At 45.3% G+C, this 12,958-nt stretch overlaps 1 protein-coding gene across 1 annotated transcript; it reads right to left on the bottom strand.

Annotated features, from left to right (window-relative positions):
• Nucleotides 1-791: 791 nt before the first annotated feature.
• LOC142456065 (homeobox protein NANOG-like) lies at nt 792-1,772 on the bottom strand. Its single transcript, XM_075557347.1, has 2 exons — nt 1,110-1,772; nt 792-995 (listed from the first exon to the last, which is right to left on the bottom strand). The coding sequence occupies exons 1-2, from the start codon at nt 1,770-1,772 to the stop codon at nt 792-794; spliced, it is 867 nt and encodes a 288-aa protein (XP_075413462.1).
• Nucleotides 1,773-12,958: the final 11,186 nt, after the last annotated feature.

The following is a 12,958-nucleotide window of genomic DNA, read 5'->3' as shown; positions in this document are numbered from 1 at the left end:
ACGCTGCGGACAAGGACAGCCTTATGGGAAACTCATGTACGAGTGGTTTTCTTGTTTCAAAAAAGATGAAACATTGATTGATGACAAGCCACGTTCTAGATGTTCATCAACTTCCCCAATGGAAGAAAATATCCACAAAATTCATGTACTTGTGCTCACAGACAGATGACGGACCATCGAAGAGATGGGGACGTTATCTGGATTATCTTGCAGCTCAGTTCAGCGTTTTTTTTTTTAATGGAAAAGTGGATATTCTTTTTATTTGTGTGCACCAATATTTGTAAGTCAGCCAGTGATGTTGGTACTGTTGTTACCATGATGCAGCGAAATACAAAGAAGAAACAAACAAAGGTTTATAATTAAAACAGAGCAGAAGGGTAGAGGAAATCAAAGAAGCGCATTATGACTTAACCTTCCCCCACCCCTAAATTGTCTAGTAAGACTCCCAAGTCCTGTACACTGCAAATAACCCTTCGTCACACATCTTTCTACTTTTAGGTCCTATTATTGAGGCTAGATCCTAAGGCCATTCAAGGTAGTATTCTATATAGTTATTTATAGGCAGGGACATGGCTTATCATGCTGTGCAGAGTAACCAAGGTAAACCATCATCTTATCGAATCTTTGGTTAAATAGAAACCACAATCTTCACCCTGTTCCCCAAGCCCCCACTCCCCGCCCCTCCATACAGTAGGATCAAGGAAAACCAGGTTGTCAAGGCAAGGGTGTTCTAAAGCAAGAAGTCCTACAAAATAGGAAGTCACGCGGTCACTGCCCGGATGGGCATGGGGCTAAATGTCTGTCTTCATACAATCTTCAGATTGTATGCTTACGGACTCATTTAAAAAGAAATCTAATGTTTGTACGGCTTCCAGGTCACAGAGAGAAGCTTGCTGGACCGGGGGCAGCAGGAAGTCTTCTCCACAGTTCTGGAATGTGTTGTTCCAGGCTGGACTGTTCCAGGCCTGGTTACTCCAGGCTTGGGTACACCACAGCTGGCTATTCCACATCTGGCTGCTGTTCCACGTCTGGTTACTGCTGTTCCAGGTCTGGTTGCTCCAAGCCTGACTATTCCAACCCTGGTTATTACAGGTCTGGTTGTTCCAGGCCTGGCTGTTCCAACTCTGGTTGTTCCAGGCCTGGCTGTTCCAACTCTGGTTGTTCCAGGCCTGGCTATTCCAGCTCTGATTGCTCCACATGGGAAGGCTTCCAGAAGGAAGGCATCCTTGGTGGTAGGAAGCACAGACGTCCAGGTATTCTGTAGGTGCAGAGACCTGAGTCACACCATGGTTATTCTTGGACCAGTTGGTGGTTTTCTGCCACCTCTTACATTTCATTCTCTGGTTCTGGAACCAGGTCTTCACCTGTTTGTAACTCAGATTCAGGACTTCGGAAAGCTCTTGCATCTGCTGGAGGCTGAGGTACTTCTGTTTCTGAAAGCGGTCCTTAAGTATGCACAGCTGCATCTGTGAGAACACAGTTCGCACCTTCTGCCTCTTGCCCTGGCTCTCCTCCTGCCTCGCTGGGTCCTCCGCAGAGGCGGGCAGCTGGGCTTTCGGACTGGTGGAAGAGTCCGGGCTCTTCTGCAGAAGCAGGTCCACGGAGGAAGGACGACGCGGAGACTCGGCTGTCTCTGAGTAGGAAGCCTCGGCAGACGACATTTGCAAGGATGTGTAATCTTCTTTAGTCCCCAAACTAGTAGTTACTGGCGGAGAGTTTCTAGAATCGGAAGCTTCAAGAAGGCTTTGGGGAGAAGCTACATACACACTCATTTTGCTGAGGAAAAAAAACCCCAAAAATGAACAACAAAATCAAAGCCCTCAATTGTGTAGTAGCGGGAAGCGAACAGCCCAATCCAAGGAGGGCGGGGGGAGAAAGATTTTGGAGTCTCAGCCAGTTCAGCGTATTTTAATGGAAGATTTGGGAATGAGAAGGGTCGCTGCAAAATTTGTGCCTTGGGTTCTGACTTCCCAGGAAAAAGAATGTCAAGGGAAACAAGCTGTGCTTTGAAAGAATAGCTCCAAAGCGATTCAGACTTTTTTCCAAGGTCATTACTGGTGACAAGACATGGTGTTATTCTTACAACCCTGAAAGCAAACATCAAGCAAGCTAGTGGAAGAAGCCATCATCATCTCACCCCAAAAAACTCATCAAGTGAAATCAGAGATCAAGACAATACCCATTTGTTTTTTGTTTTTTATGTGTGTGTTGGGGGCAGGGGAGTGCCTTTGGAGTTCATTCCACAGGTCAGACTGTTAATCAAGCTTTCTATTTAGAGGTTCTGAAATGATTGCTTAACAGTGTGTGACAAGAGAGGCCTAACTTGTGGCAGACGGGGGACTGGTTGTGCCACCAGGACTGTGCATCTGCTCACACAGCCATCTCAATGTGACTGTTTGGCAAAACACAGCATGCCTCTCATGCCCCATGCGCCTAACTCATTTGACCTCGCTCCGTGGGACTTATTTTAGTTGCCACAAATGAAGGGGACATGAAAGGTCAGCAATTTGACGACAGAAGAGATGAAGAAAAAAAACGTGGGAGGTACTATCAGACATCCAACAAATTAGTTTGAAAAATGTTTCCAAGAATGAAATCACAGATTTGACAAATGCATTAAATGTAATAGAGGGTACTTTGAAGGTGTTAAGGTTGTTTTACAGAAATAAATTTAAATACATAGCTTTGAAAAAAATTCCAGTTTGGGGGGTACCCGTCATATGTCCAAAGTACCTGAGACAGAAATCTCACCACCCTTGCCTCTAAAGAGCACTCTGGTTGCACTTCTTCCAAAACAGATGTGTTTGTTCTTTGGCGGCCCATGAAACTTGCAATATTCTTGGCCAGACCAGAATGCATCCGTCCTTCTTTGGTCTTCCTTATGCAATGTCCAACTTCCACATGCAGATGAGGCAACTGAAGGTACCATGGGTTGGGCCAGGCACACCTCAGTCCTCAAAGTAAGATCCTTGCTCTTCAATGCTCTAAAGAGGTCTTGTGCAATAGATTTACGGGTACCTAACAAAATGAATTGTTTGATCTCTTGACGGTTGTTTCCATGAGTGTTGGTTGTGGAGGCAAGCAAGACAAAAGCCGTGGCCACGTCTGTCTTTTCTCTGTTGATCTTGATGTTACCTACTGATCCAGTTGTGAGGATTTTGGTTTTCTTGACATTGAGTTGTAATCCACACTGAAGGCTGCAAACCTTGATCTGCACCAGCAAGTGCTCCAAGTCCTCTTCACTTTCAGCACCGAGATCGTGTCATCTGCATATCCATGGTTGTTAATAAATAAGCCTTCCTCCAATCCTGCTGCCACATTCTTCTTCATATCATCCAATTTCTCTGATGATTTTCCCACCATACAGATTGCATAAGTGCACTTTTCTTGATCTTAAACCAAGTCGAATTCCCTTGTTGTGTTCTCACAACTGCCTCTTGATTGATGTGCAAGATCTGCATGAGCACCTTGAGGTTCTGGAATTCCCATTCTTCTCAAGGTTTGCTAGGATTCCACATAGTGGAAAGTGATGGCATAGTCAATAAGACACATGTAAGCATCATCCTGGTATTCTCTGCTTTGAGCTCAAATCCACCTGACATCACCAATGATACCCCTTGTTCAGATCTTCTCTGAATCTGGTCCTTGTTCATATCTTTTTCTGAATCTGGCCTGAACCCTTGGCAGCCCCCTGTCAATGGACTGCTGCCCTCATTATTGGATGACCTTCAGCAAGTCGAAACGGCTCACAGATTACCTCTAGCAAACTATGGTGTTTCCTATGTGGGGATTTACTCCATGAAATAAATATGTTAAATGGTATTACACCCTAGAAAGGAAGATTCTTGTGTTCTTTGAGGAAGGTAATTTTTAAAAATGTTTTTATTGCCACTGATTTGTTGTTTGATGCCACGGAATCAGTTCAAACTCACAGAGGCCTTGTGCACCACAGAACAAAAAACTCTCCCTGGTCTTGCACCATAGCGGGTGATTGAACGTGTGATAACTCGGGTGGGGTGTAATTTTGTACCCAGAGTAACATCTTTGCTTTTTAACACTTTCAAGAAGTCTTCTGTAGCATACCGCCTGATGCAAAGTGTTTGATTACTCCAGGGCTGTTTCCATGGCATTGATTGCCATCCTTGATGACTCCGAGCTTTTCTGCTTTACTAAGAGTTGTTTATGCGTCCAGTTGTGAGGACTTTATTTTCATTGGGTGAAGGTGTAATTCACTCCGAAGGCTGGAGTCTTTGATTTTCTTCAGGAAGTATTTTAAGTCCTCTGCACGTTCCTCAACCACGGTTGTGTCATCTGCCTATCAGACTGTTAGTGAGCCCTTCTCCTGCCCTGATGTCCTGGTCTTCATAGTGGACAGCTTCGTGCATTACTTGCTCAGCATACAGACTGAATAAGTACAGTGAAAAGGTATAACCCTGACATACACCTTTCCTGATTTTAATTTACTTGTTCCATTTGGGCAACTGCCAATCAGTAGATGGTACAGGTTCTGTGTGGACATAACAAAGTGTTCTGGATTTCCATTATTCATAACTTTATTCATATTTTGTTATTTATCTACAGTTGAATGCATTTGCTTAGTTAATAAAACAGTGGTAAACATCTTTCTATAAGCCTTGATGACTTGGCTTTTAGCCAAGACCCACTTGACATCAGCAAAGATATTTCCTCTTCTAAAGCCAGCGTGAATTTTCAGCTGTTCCTTGTCAGTTACTGCAACTGCATCTGGATTATCTTCAGCAAAACTTGCCTCACACGTGGAACATTAATGAAAGGAGGGCTGGTTGCCTCAGGGGTAAGCTTTGGGCTGCTTACGAAAGGTCCCACTAGATGCTCCTCCCGAAAAGAAGAGGCAGCTTGCTCTCATAAAGATAAGCAGCCTTGGAAATTCCACGGAATAGTCATCAGGAATTGGAATTAACTCCACAGTGGTAGCGGGTATTAATGATTTTGCCACCTTAAATTCTACCAATAAATAAATGGAGACATACACAAATTAAACAACTAATGGTGGTGGTGGAGAGAAAGAGCATGTTTTATGTTGAACATAACATAAAACGGTGCATTAAAAAAAAAATCCCTGAGAGAAAAAAATGTGTTGTGACTGCCACCTTGTGGCTCCAGGTATTGTATTATTTGCTCTCAGAAATCAAATACTTCTGTTGTCACGATCCATTGTCAAACATGTTCACAATAAATGAGGATGGCTTTTTCGTTAGTATCATTAATTTTTTTATAAATTGCAAAGACTATAAACAAATTTCTTGGCATCCACTTACTGACTAGCTAGGCCCTTCAATCAGATGGAAACTCATATAAAAATCTAAAGCAGCTGAGTGGTGGGTGTCCAAGTGTTAACTTTTCCATCGGAGAGAGAGAGAGATTGTGTTGTGCTTAAACGAGTAGGGGAGAAACACTGCCCCCCCCCCTGCAAACAGCTCTACCCTCAGACTCTGAAGGGGCAGTGCCACCCTGCTCCACTGGGGCTCGAGGGGTCAGCATCCACTCCACAGCAGTGCCTTGCTTTTGAGGTTGGTTAAACTAGAAGACTGGGAAATAAATGAACATATTGTCACTAGAATGGAATGTATGCTCCCATTAAAATCCAGAATTATAGAAAAATATCGAATGATCATTGTTCCATATACTTTGATGTAATACTGAGTGGAGGTGTGGGATAAAAACAGTTTAGGGCCGATTTGCAGAAGGAACGGATGACAGCGGGAACCCCAAATCTTTTGCAGGGTTCCTGCATGGATCAAGTCTCTGAATTCCCTCTGGCCACAGTTGAAGGAGGCGAATAGCCTTATTATGAGATAGAGAATATTGTCAACTTGGTCATAGCAGATAAAATTACGTTAAAATGTGATACATGACCATTTGCTCCCATTTAAAATATGTCCTACATCCCCTTGCAGAAGGGCTGTGGGGAGTGCAGAGTAGCAACAATGAAGCATACAACTTTCCTCTAGTTCTTGAATGCTTCCTCCCCCCACTATCATGATCCCAATTCTACCTTAAATAACCGGCTGGACCAGAGGGTGCACACTAGCACAGATAGGAACTGGAAATACGGGGAATCCAGAATAGATGCGCCGCTCAGGATCAGTGGTGAGAGTGGCGATATGAGGATGGAGGGAGGGTGAGGGAGAAACGGGAAACAGATGACAAGGTCTACATATAACCTCCTCCCTGGAGGATGGACAGTGGAGAACTGGGTGAGGAAGACATCGGATGGTGTAGGATATGATAAAAATAATAATCATTTATAAATTATCAAGGGTTCGGGGAGAGGGGGGAGCAGGGAGGGAGGAGAAAATGAGGAGCTGATGCCAGGGGCTCAGGTGGAGAGTGGGTGTTTTGAGAATGATGATGGCAACATATGTACAAATGTGCTGGACACAAATGATGTATGTACGGATTGTAAAAAGAGTTATATGAGCCCCTAATAAAATGATTGTAAACAAATTTTAATAGATAAAATATGTCCTAGTTTTTAATACTTTTTGCTTTTTTCTCAATTGGGGTTTTTTCCTCTGGTTTATTTTGTTGTTGTTGTTAGTCATTTTTCTTGGTGGGGGGTATGGTTTCCAAGATATGAAGTCCAGGATGCTGAAGCTCTACCGACAGTAACTGCAGTAGGGGCAGATTGGAGCACCAGGAAGAGAGTTGAGGGGAAATGCAGGGTTATTAACAAATATAAAAGGGAAGAAAATGTTCTGGAACTGATTGTTGTGATGATTATACAACTCTTTTTAGCACAACTGAACTATGGAAGTGTGTGCTATGTGAACCATGTCAATCAAACTATATATATATATATATATATATATATATATATATATATATATATATATATATATATATATAATGAAATAAATGTCTTAGAGGACAAAAAGGGGAACTTAATTTGGCCCTTTGGCTAGGGTTTCTGAAAATAATCTGAACGTTCAAGATGCCTTTGTTTTCCAAATTATCCAAGCAAGTAGAACCTTTGTTTTCCAAACTCTTCAAGCAAGCAGAGGTTACACGGCCCACACTGGGCAGACTAGCAACTCCAGGAAGGGGCCTGGGGAGGGGCAGCACAATGCGGCCATGTATATTCATTTATTGTGCATTAAGGTAGCACACACATTCATTGAGGTCCCGGTGGCATAGAGATGCTGTGGCCTTGGAGCACCCGTTCGGGGTCCTATGGAGGGGACATCTATGCACAGCAGAGGGAGCAACACATCCTTGGGGACAATGGGAGCTTCTTGCTGCCACGACCTTTCCCAGACCTTGTCTGATGTGTCTAAGCTTGCATCCTTTCTGGTGATAATAAATGGGCACTGTGAGTATAGGTTACAGTCCCCATGAGTTCTATCAAATCACTGAACCCACCAGGGGCCGGAAGAGCTGGAAAGTCAGAGGGTGCCCTGAGGGTGTGGGGACTAAGCACTCCAGTACTTGGAACTTACCAGTTGCTTTGAGGGGGACAGCCTGGCAGTCAGAGCCTTCGAGCCCCAATGAGGCAGTATTATTCTGCCCTAGGGGGTCGCTGTCGGTTGGAATCAACTGGACAAGCAGTGGGCACCAGGAAGGACAGAATCCTGTCCTATGGAGAGCCAGAGAGTGAGTGCCACGTGGGTGACTGGTGTCTAACCCATGAAATGGCAAAGTGGGAATATGAGTTAGCTTCACATTTTGAACATTAGTCTTATGTCGGCTATCGTAAGTACAAAGTGTCAAATATCTTGCACGCTGGCATCAAATATCCCACACCTATTGCTTATTAGGTAACCCTTGTCGACCCTTCTAGAACAGGGTAGAGCCGCCCACTTTGCCTATCCAAGCGTGTAACTGTTTAAGGGAGTGGAAAGCCACATCGTCTTCCAATGGTGGTTTCGAACTGTGCACTTTGACGCTCTCACCTCAAACTGTAACCGCCACACCGGCAGGGCCACAAGGAGTCAGTATCGATTGGATGGCAGGGAGCTTGGTAGGAGAGTTAGGTTTCTGGGATGGTTTACCTCGGCTCTTGCTTTTGCATGCTGAAAGAATTCACACAATAGAAACACTGGGAATCCAAGTAGCATTTCTGAAAAGACTGCATTAACAGTGTGCAACAATAAAGGCCTGATTTGTGGCAGACAGGTTTTGCCACCACAACAATGCACCTGCTTATGCAGCCATCTCAGTGTGTCAATTTTTGGGAAAAACCAGCATGCCTCTCTTGCTCTGTGCACCTTACTCACCTGACTTGTGTGTGGGAAACAGAACTGGGAAGAGAGTGTGTTTGGACAAACTCAACATTTATAGGTTATGGAGTCTGGGAGGCCAGGGTTCCTGTGGAGGGAACCTTCACATTCTCCTACGTGAAAGTCACCCCCATCAATGCCCCCCCATAACAATGTCAAATTTAAGGTGCTGTTTGCAAACACATGGTCATGCACTATACTCTTGAAGGTCAACTGCTTAAAAGCTATCTGTCCAATGGTTGTCTGCCATCAAAGGCAGTCAGACCCTATTGTCTGTTCTACCCTAAGGCGCACTCCTTTCTGATCAGGATCATAGATTGTTCACCTGGAGAAGAGCTCAGACACCTAAGATCAAGCCAGCTCAGACGACCAAGGTTAGGCTGCCATCCTGACTCTAGAGCCCACCATACTGTTGTGTATGTGCCTTCCTGTCACGTGTGCCTCTAGTGCCTCCTCTTCCTATTACATGTATACCCCTAGATTATCCCATGTTACATGTACGCCTCTTGTACAACCCCTTCCCGTTACATATGTGTTTACTGTGTGCTGCACGACCAAGATTATATAAATTTGTGAGATTACATTATGCTCTGCTTGGACCTGGGTCCTGAAGCAATCACAAAGGTGAGCTCTTGCATGCTTTATCTTGGCTGATGTCTCGTTAACTTAGTCTTCAATTACACAACTCCCCCTTGGACCTATTCAGCTGAGGGGAGGCTGATTACCCACACCTGTGTGGTGTCATGTTGTTGGTACCTAGGTGATCTCCCATGGATGTCTAAAGGGTGCCTGAGTTCTTTGCAACCCCTTTATTATAGCGTTTGGTAGATAGTCCTTTTATCCCTAATCTACCCACCTGTCAGTAGTTAGGCACTAGGATGCTAACCAAAAGCTCAGAGGTTCCAACCCACCAGCCATGCTGCAGAAGAAAGATACTACAATCTGCTTCTGTGAAGACTGACAGCCCTGGACTCACTATGGGGCAGTTCTACCGTTATTTAGGGTCATTACATATTGGAATCAACTCAGTAAACACGAAAGAGTTTGCTCTATATCTTCCATCCCAACCTGGAGGTGAAGTGAGTCCCCCTCTACAGGTGTTGTCTAGGGAATGCTTCCAGTTCTTATATGGCATTTTCAAATGAGAGGGAGGGGTTTGGGACTCTGCAGATGGTCAAGCAACTTTCTGTTTAGTCTGTCTGTCTGGGGTCACATGAATCATTTCCCTTTAATCCAGGCTGCTGCTCTGTGTCAGAATGTCCCAGAATGTCTCCGGCTGCTCAGTACAGAGAGCCCTGCATCAGGATTTCTCAGAATATTTCAGGATTATCTCTGAGTACAGTCTTGCATCAGGATTTTCACTGGCTTAAGGTGTTTTCCATACCAAGTCTTACAAAGTCCTTTGTCCATAACGTGTTTCACCAGGGTCCTTTGCTAATTCCGTTAACAGGCAGGGCAGAGGCCCCTGCTCTGTCCCTGTCAGCAGCCCAAGCTGGCTTCCTGCCTCCTAACATTACAGAATTCGATGCGCGCTATGCTGTGATCCCCAGGAGGTAACTCTGCTCTCCCTGTTTGTTCCAACTCAAGTAAAGAGGAGGCCCCCCGCCCTTGGTTTTGCAACACACTGCAGAGGTCACACTAATTTCATTTGAAAACACAGATTCCTAAAAACAACACAAAAGCTCTGGAGGCAGTCTGCCTGGTAATCTTATGGTCCTGGGGCACTTATCACATTGGCTGAGTGTCCCAGAGCCAAAGGTCTTTGTCTGACTTTCCTCATCTAGGAGGCAGAGGAAGTAATGAGTATTTATTTCCGTTACAGATCCCCAGTTAAGAACCGAGTGCTGTGAAATAACCATTTATTGTGCTCACAGTCTTGAGTCAGGAATTTAGACACGGCACCCACGGATGCCCTATCTGTGCCTATGACTGGAAGACTCAAAAGCTGGGGGGTTGGGATTGTATGAAGGTTCACGCTCTGGGGGCGGGTGGTAGCTGACTTGAGACCTTAGCTGAGGCTCAGGCTAAAACTGGTCTTTCCATGCGCCGTCGCTTCCTTACATGTATCGGAGAGAAAGCAAGCGGAATCCTTCTCACCTTGTCTGACCTCGACTCAGAAGTCACTCAGCCCTGCTTCCACGGCGCCTACTCACTGGTAACTCACTGCCCTGGCCTGGATTCTGACTCGTGACCCTGTAGGACGGAGTAGAACCACCCCTAAGTCTCATCTTCCTTCCAGCGTGGCTGGGGTTTTCAAATGGCTGACCTTGCTGTTAGCAGCCGAATCTGCAACCCACTATGCTACCAGCCATCTACTCCCCAAACCAAGCCCACTGCCATTAGTCAATTCTGACTCACCGCTACCCAACTCTGTTGGCAAAGTGGATTATGTTGGGTTGCTAAGCACTGTGGTTAGCAGTTTGAAACTACCTGCTGCTTACTCAGATGAGGCTTTCTGGACCCACGGGGCAGTTCCACTGTCCCATCAGGTGCTATGAGCTACTACTTGAAGCAAATCCCTGCCCTTGACCGAGATGAGGGTAAATAGGGTACCAGATTACCCTACCAGGGGGGCAGAAATGCTCTGGGGAAATATGAAACCAGAAATATACTATTAAAAATATAAATAAAACCAACTCATTGCCCTTTAGTCTATAGAACTGTGACCTTGAAGGACAGGGTTTCTCTCTGGGAGTAGAAAGTCCTTTCTCCAACAGACTGGCATAACAACACTTTAAACAGGATTCTAACGTGTGCGTGCAGTGTTCGTGACTTATCCGCTACACCGCTCCATGGAGTGCCCGCCTACCCAGCAAACACTTGGCTTCCTGAGACGTTCGGATCAAAGTCTCGCTCTGAAAATTCCTTCCATGGATCCAGACCAAACTAAGGTAAGCCCTGGGAATGTGAATTATTCTACAACCATAACAACCCAAAGGTCTAATGCCAGTAAGTATTAGATGTACGCCTTTCCCAAGTATTAGATGTATGCCCTTCGAGGCTGAAATATCATAGACTCAGGGCTACTTCTGGATTATGGAGGCCTTTAAGCCAGGTGATCTATAAATGTTAAAAACAAAACTGCTGAAGGCCATGACCATCATTCTTGTAAATGCCACATGGTACCTTTATCGAGGCCCGTGCAGCAAGGCTGTGGGTACAGGTCCTCACCAGCATGCTCAGATGAGGTTGGAAAGGCAGAGATCGGCAAATAATCTTAGTTTGCTGCTGAAAAAAAACTTATTAGTGGTACTCTTTGGATTAGATTCAAAATACTCCGTTACCACTGGATTATCAGAATGGTCAAGGGAAGCAGGTTGTACAATGCACACACTGCTGAGCCCTGTGTACGTGATCCAGTGGACAGAATGTTTTAGATACAAGAGGTCTGATGTCAGCTCTCATGTACTGCTTATATTTGACAAATTGCTAGTTACGATTAACCTGCAGGGTGGAACCTACTGCTATGAAATTGGTCTAACCACTTATCTCTATAAAATCTGGGTGGCAAATTTAAGTCACTAAAGTTCAAAATCTGTAGCCAACACCCTGGCCCTCAAAAACCAGCTCCTAATTTACGGATGATCTAGTTAGCCAACATTTTGCAGTCGTAGAGAAATCTGCTAATGGGCTTCTTGGGCGCAGTCACAATGTGCCTGTGGGGGAAAGCATGGTGCGGTGAGGGGAGAGACACTGGCTGTGCTAGCCATTTCCACGCAGCTGGCCAAGAGGCTCAGTGGTTTGGCAGCTCCATCATTGGGTAGTTATGTAAGGATGCAGTCCTCCACGTTGTGATCTGACATGGTCACCCTCCATCCTGGCCTAACACCAATTTTCACATCACCTGGTTTTTGGAACCTAAACAAGTGATTCCTACCAAGGTTATAGGACAAAGCGATTGACCCCGTGGGTTTCAAGACCATTCATCAGAGGAGGAAGCCTCATCTTTTTGAACTGTTGATCTTGCAACTGGCTGTCCAACACACAACCTACTACACCACCAGGGCTCAAGTGGGTGTATGCTACTTTAATTTTTTTGATGTACCCATGTCTCTCAAGGTTCCAACGTTCTTGGTGCTACTTTCCTTATCTGGATGAGGCTCAATTATGAACAGTAAGCCTAGAACTAAATTATGCTAGTTTTCAGTCAAGCACCTGGACTCAAGATTGTCACCGTCATTGAATATTTTTCCAGCTTCCTTCAGCTAACGTCCAAAACTAGCCTCAAAGCCCTCCCCGGTCCCCGAGGTGCTAAATCCCCCTACTTGCACTCCTAGCAGGCTGTCTGACCATAGCATGTGTGCCAGCAGCTCCGCCTCAGTGCCTCAGTCAGGGTCACCTTTCTACTGTCTCACTTGTCTTTCAAGCAGTGAGCATTCGAATGGAAACCTGTTAGTGCCATGTGTCCTTGTTAGGGTTTCTTTCCCACGGTAGATTCTGAAAAGGCTGGGTCTATTGGTTGTCCTCCTACAACAAAGATCCGAAATGACAAGCCAAGGGACGACATTCCCTGGGGAGAGGCTATATCTGCAGGAGGCCCAAATGTCTTCTCAAGTCACCCTGCCACTGGGGTGCTGGCGAGCTCTTGCAAACAGCGGCCTGCTTTCCCCACTTCAACGTCACCTCCACCGTAGGAAAAAGCAAAGCCGCGCAATTTCTAGCTACCACTAATGAAAGGGCTATGAGATCATAAATGGCGA

This window comes from Tenrec ecaudatus, chromosome 9 (assembly GCF_050624435.1).
Source record: "Tenrec ecaudatus isolate mTenEca1 chromosome 9, mTenEca1.hap1, whole genome shotgun sequence".
Taxonomy (NCBI): Eukaryota; Metazoa; Chordata; class Mammalia; order Afrosoricida; family Tenrecidae; genus Tenrec; species Tenrec ecaudatus.
This window is presented reverse-complemented; position numbering and strand designations above follow the sequence as displayed.

Excerpts from the sequence above, each read along its gene's own strand:
- LOC142456065 (XM_075557347.1), bottom strand. The coding sequence starts at position 1,772 with ATGAGTGTGTATGTAGCTTCTCCCCAAAGCCTTCTTGAAGCTTCCGAT. Across the intron at positions 996-1,109 it reads ACCAGAGTTGGAACAGCCAG|CTGTGGTGTACCCAAGCCTG; the intron begins GCCTGGAACAAC and ends TGGAATAGCCAG.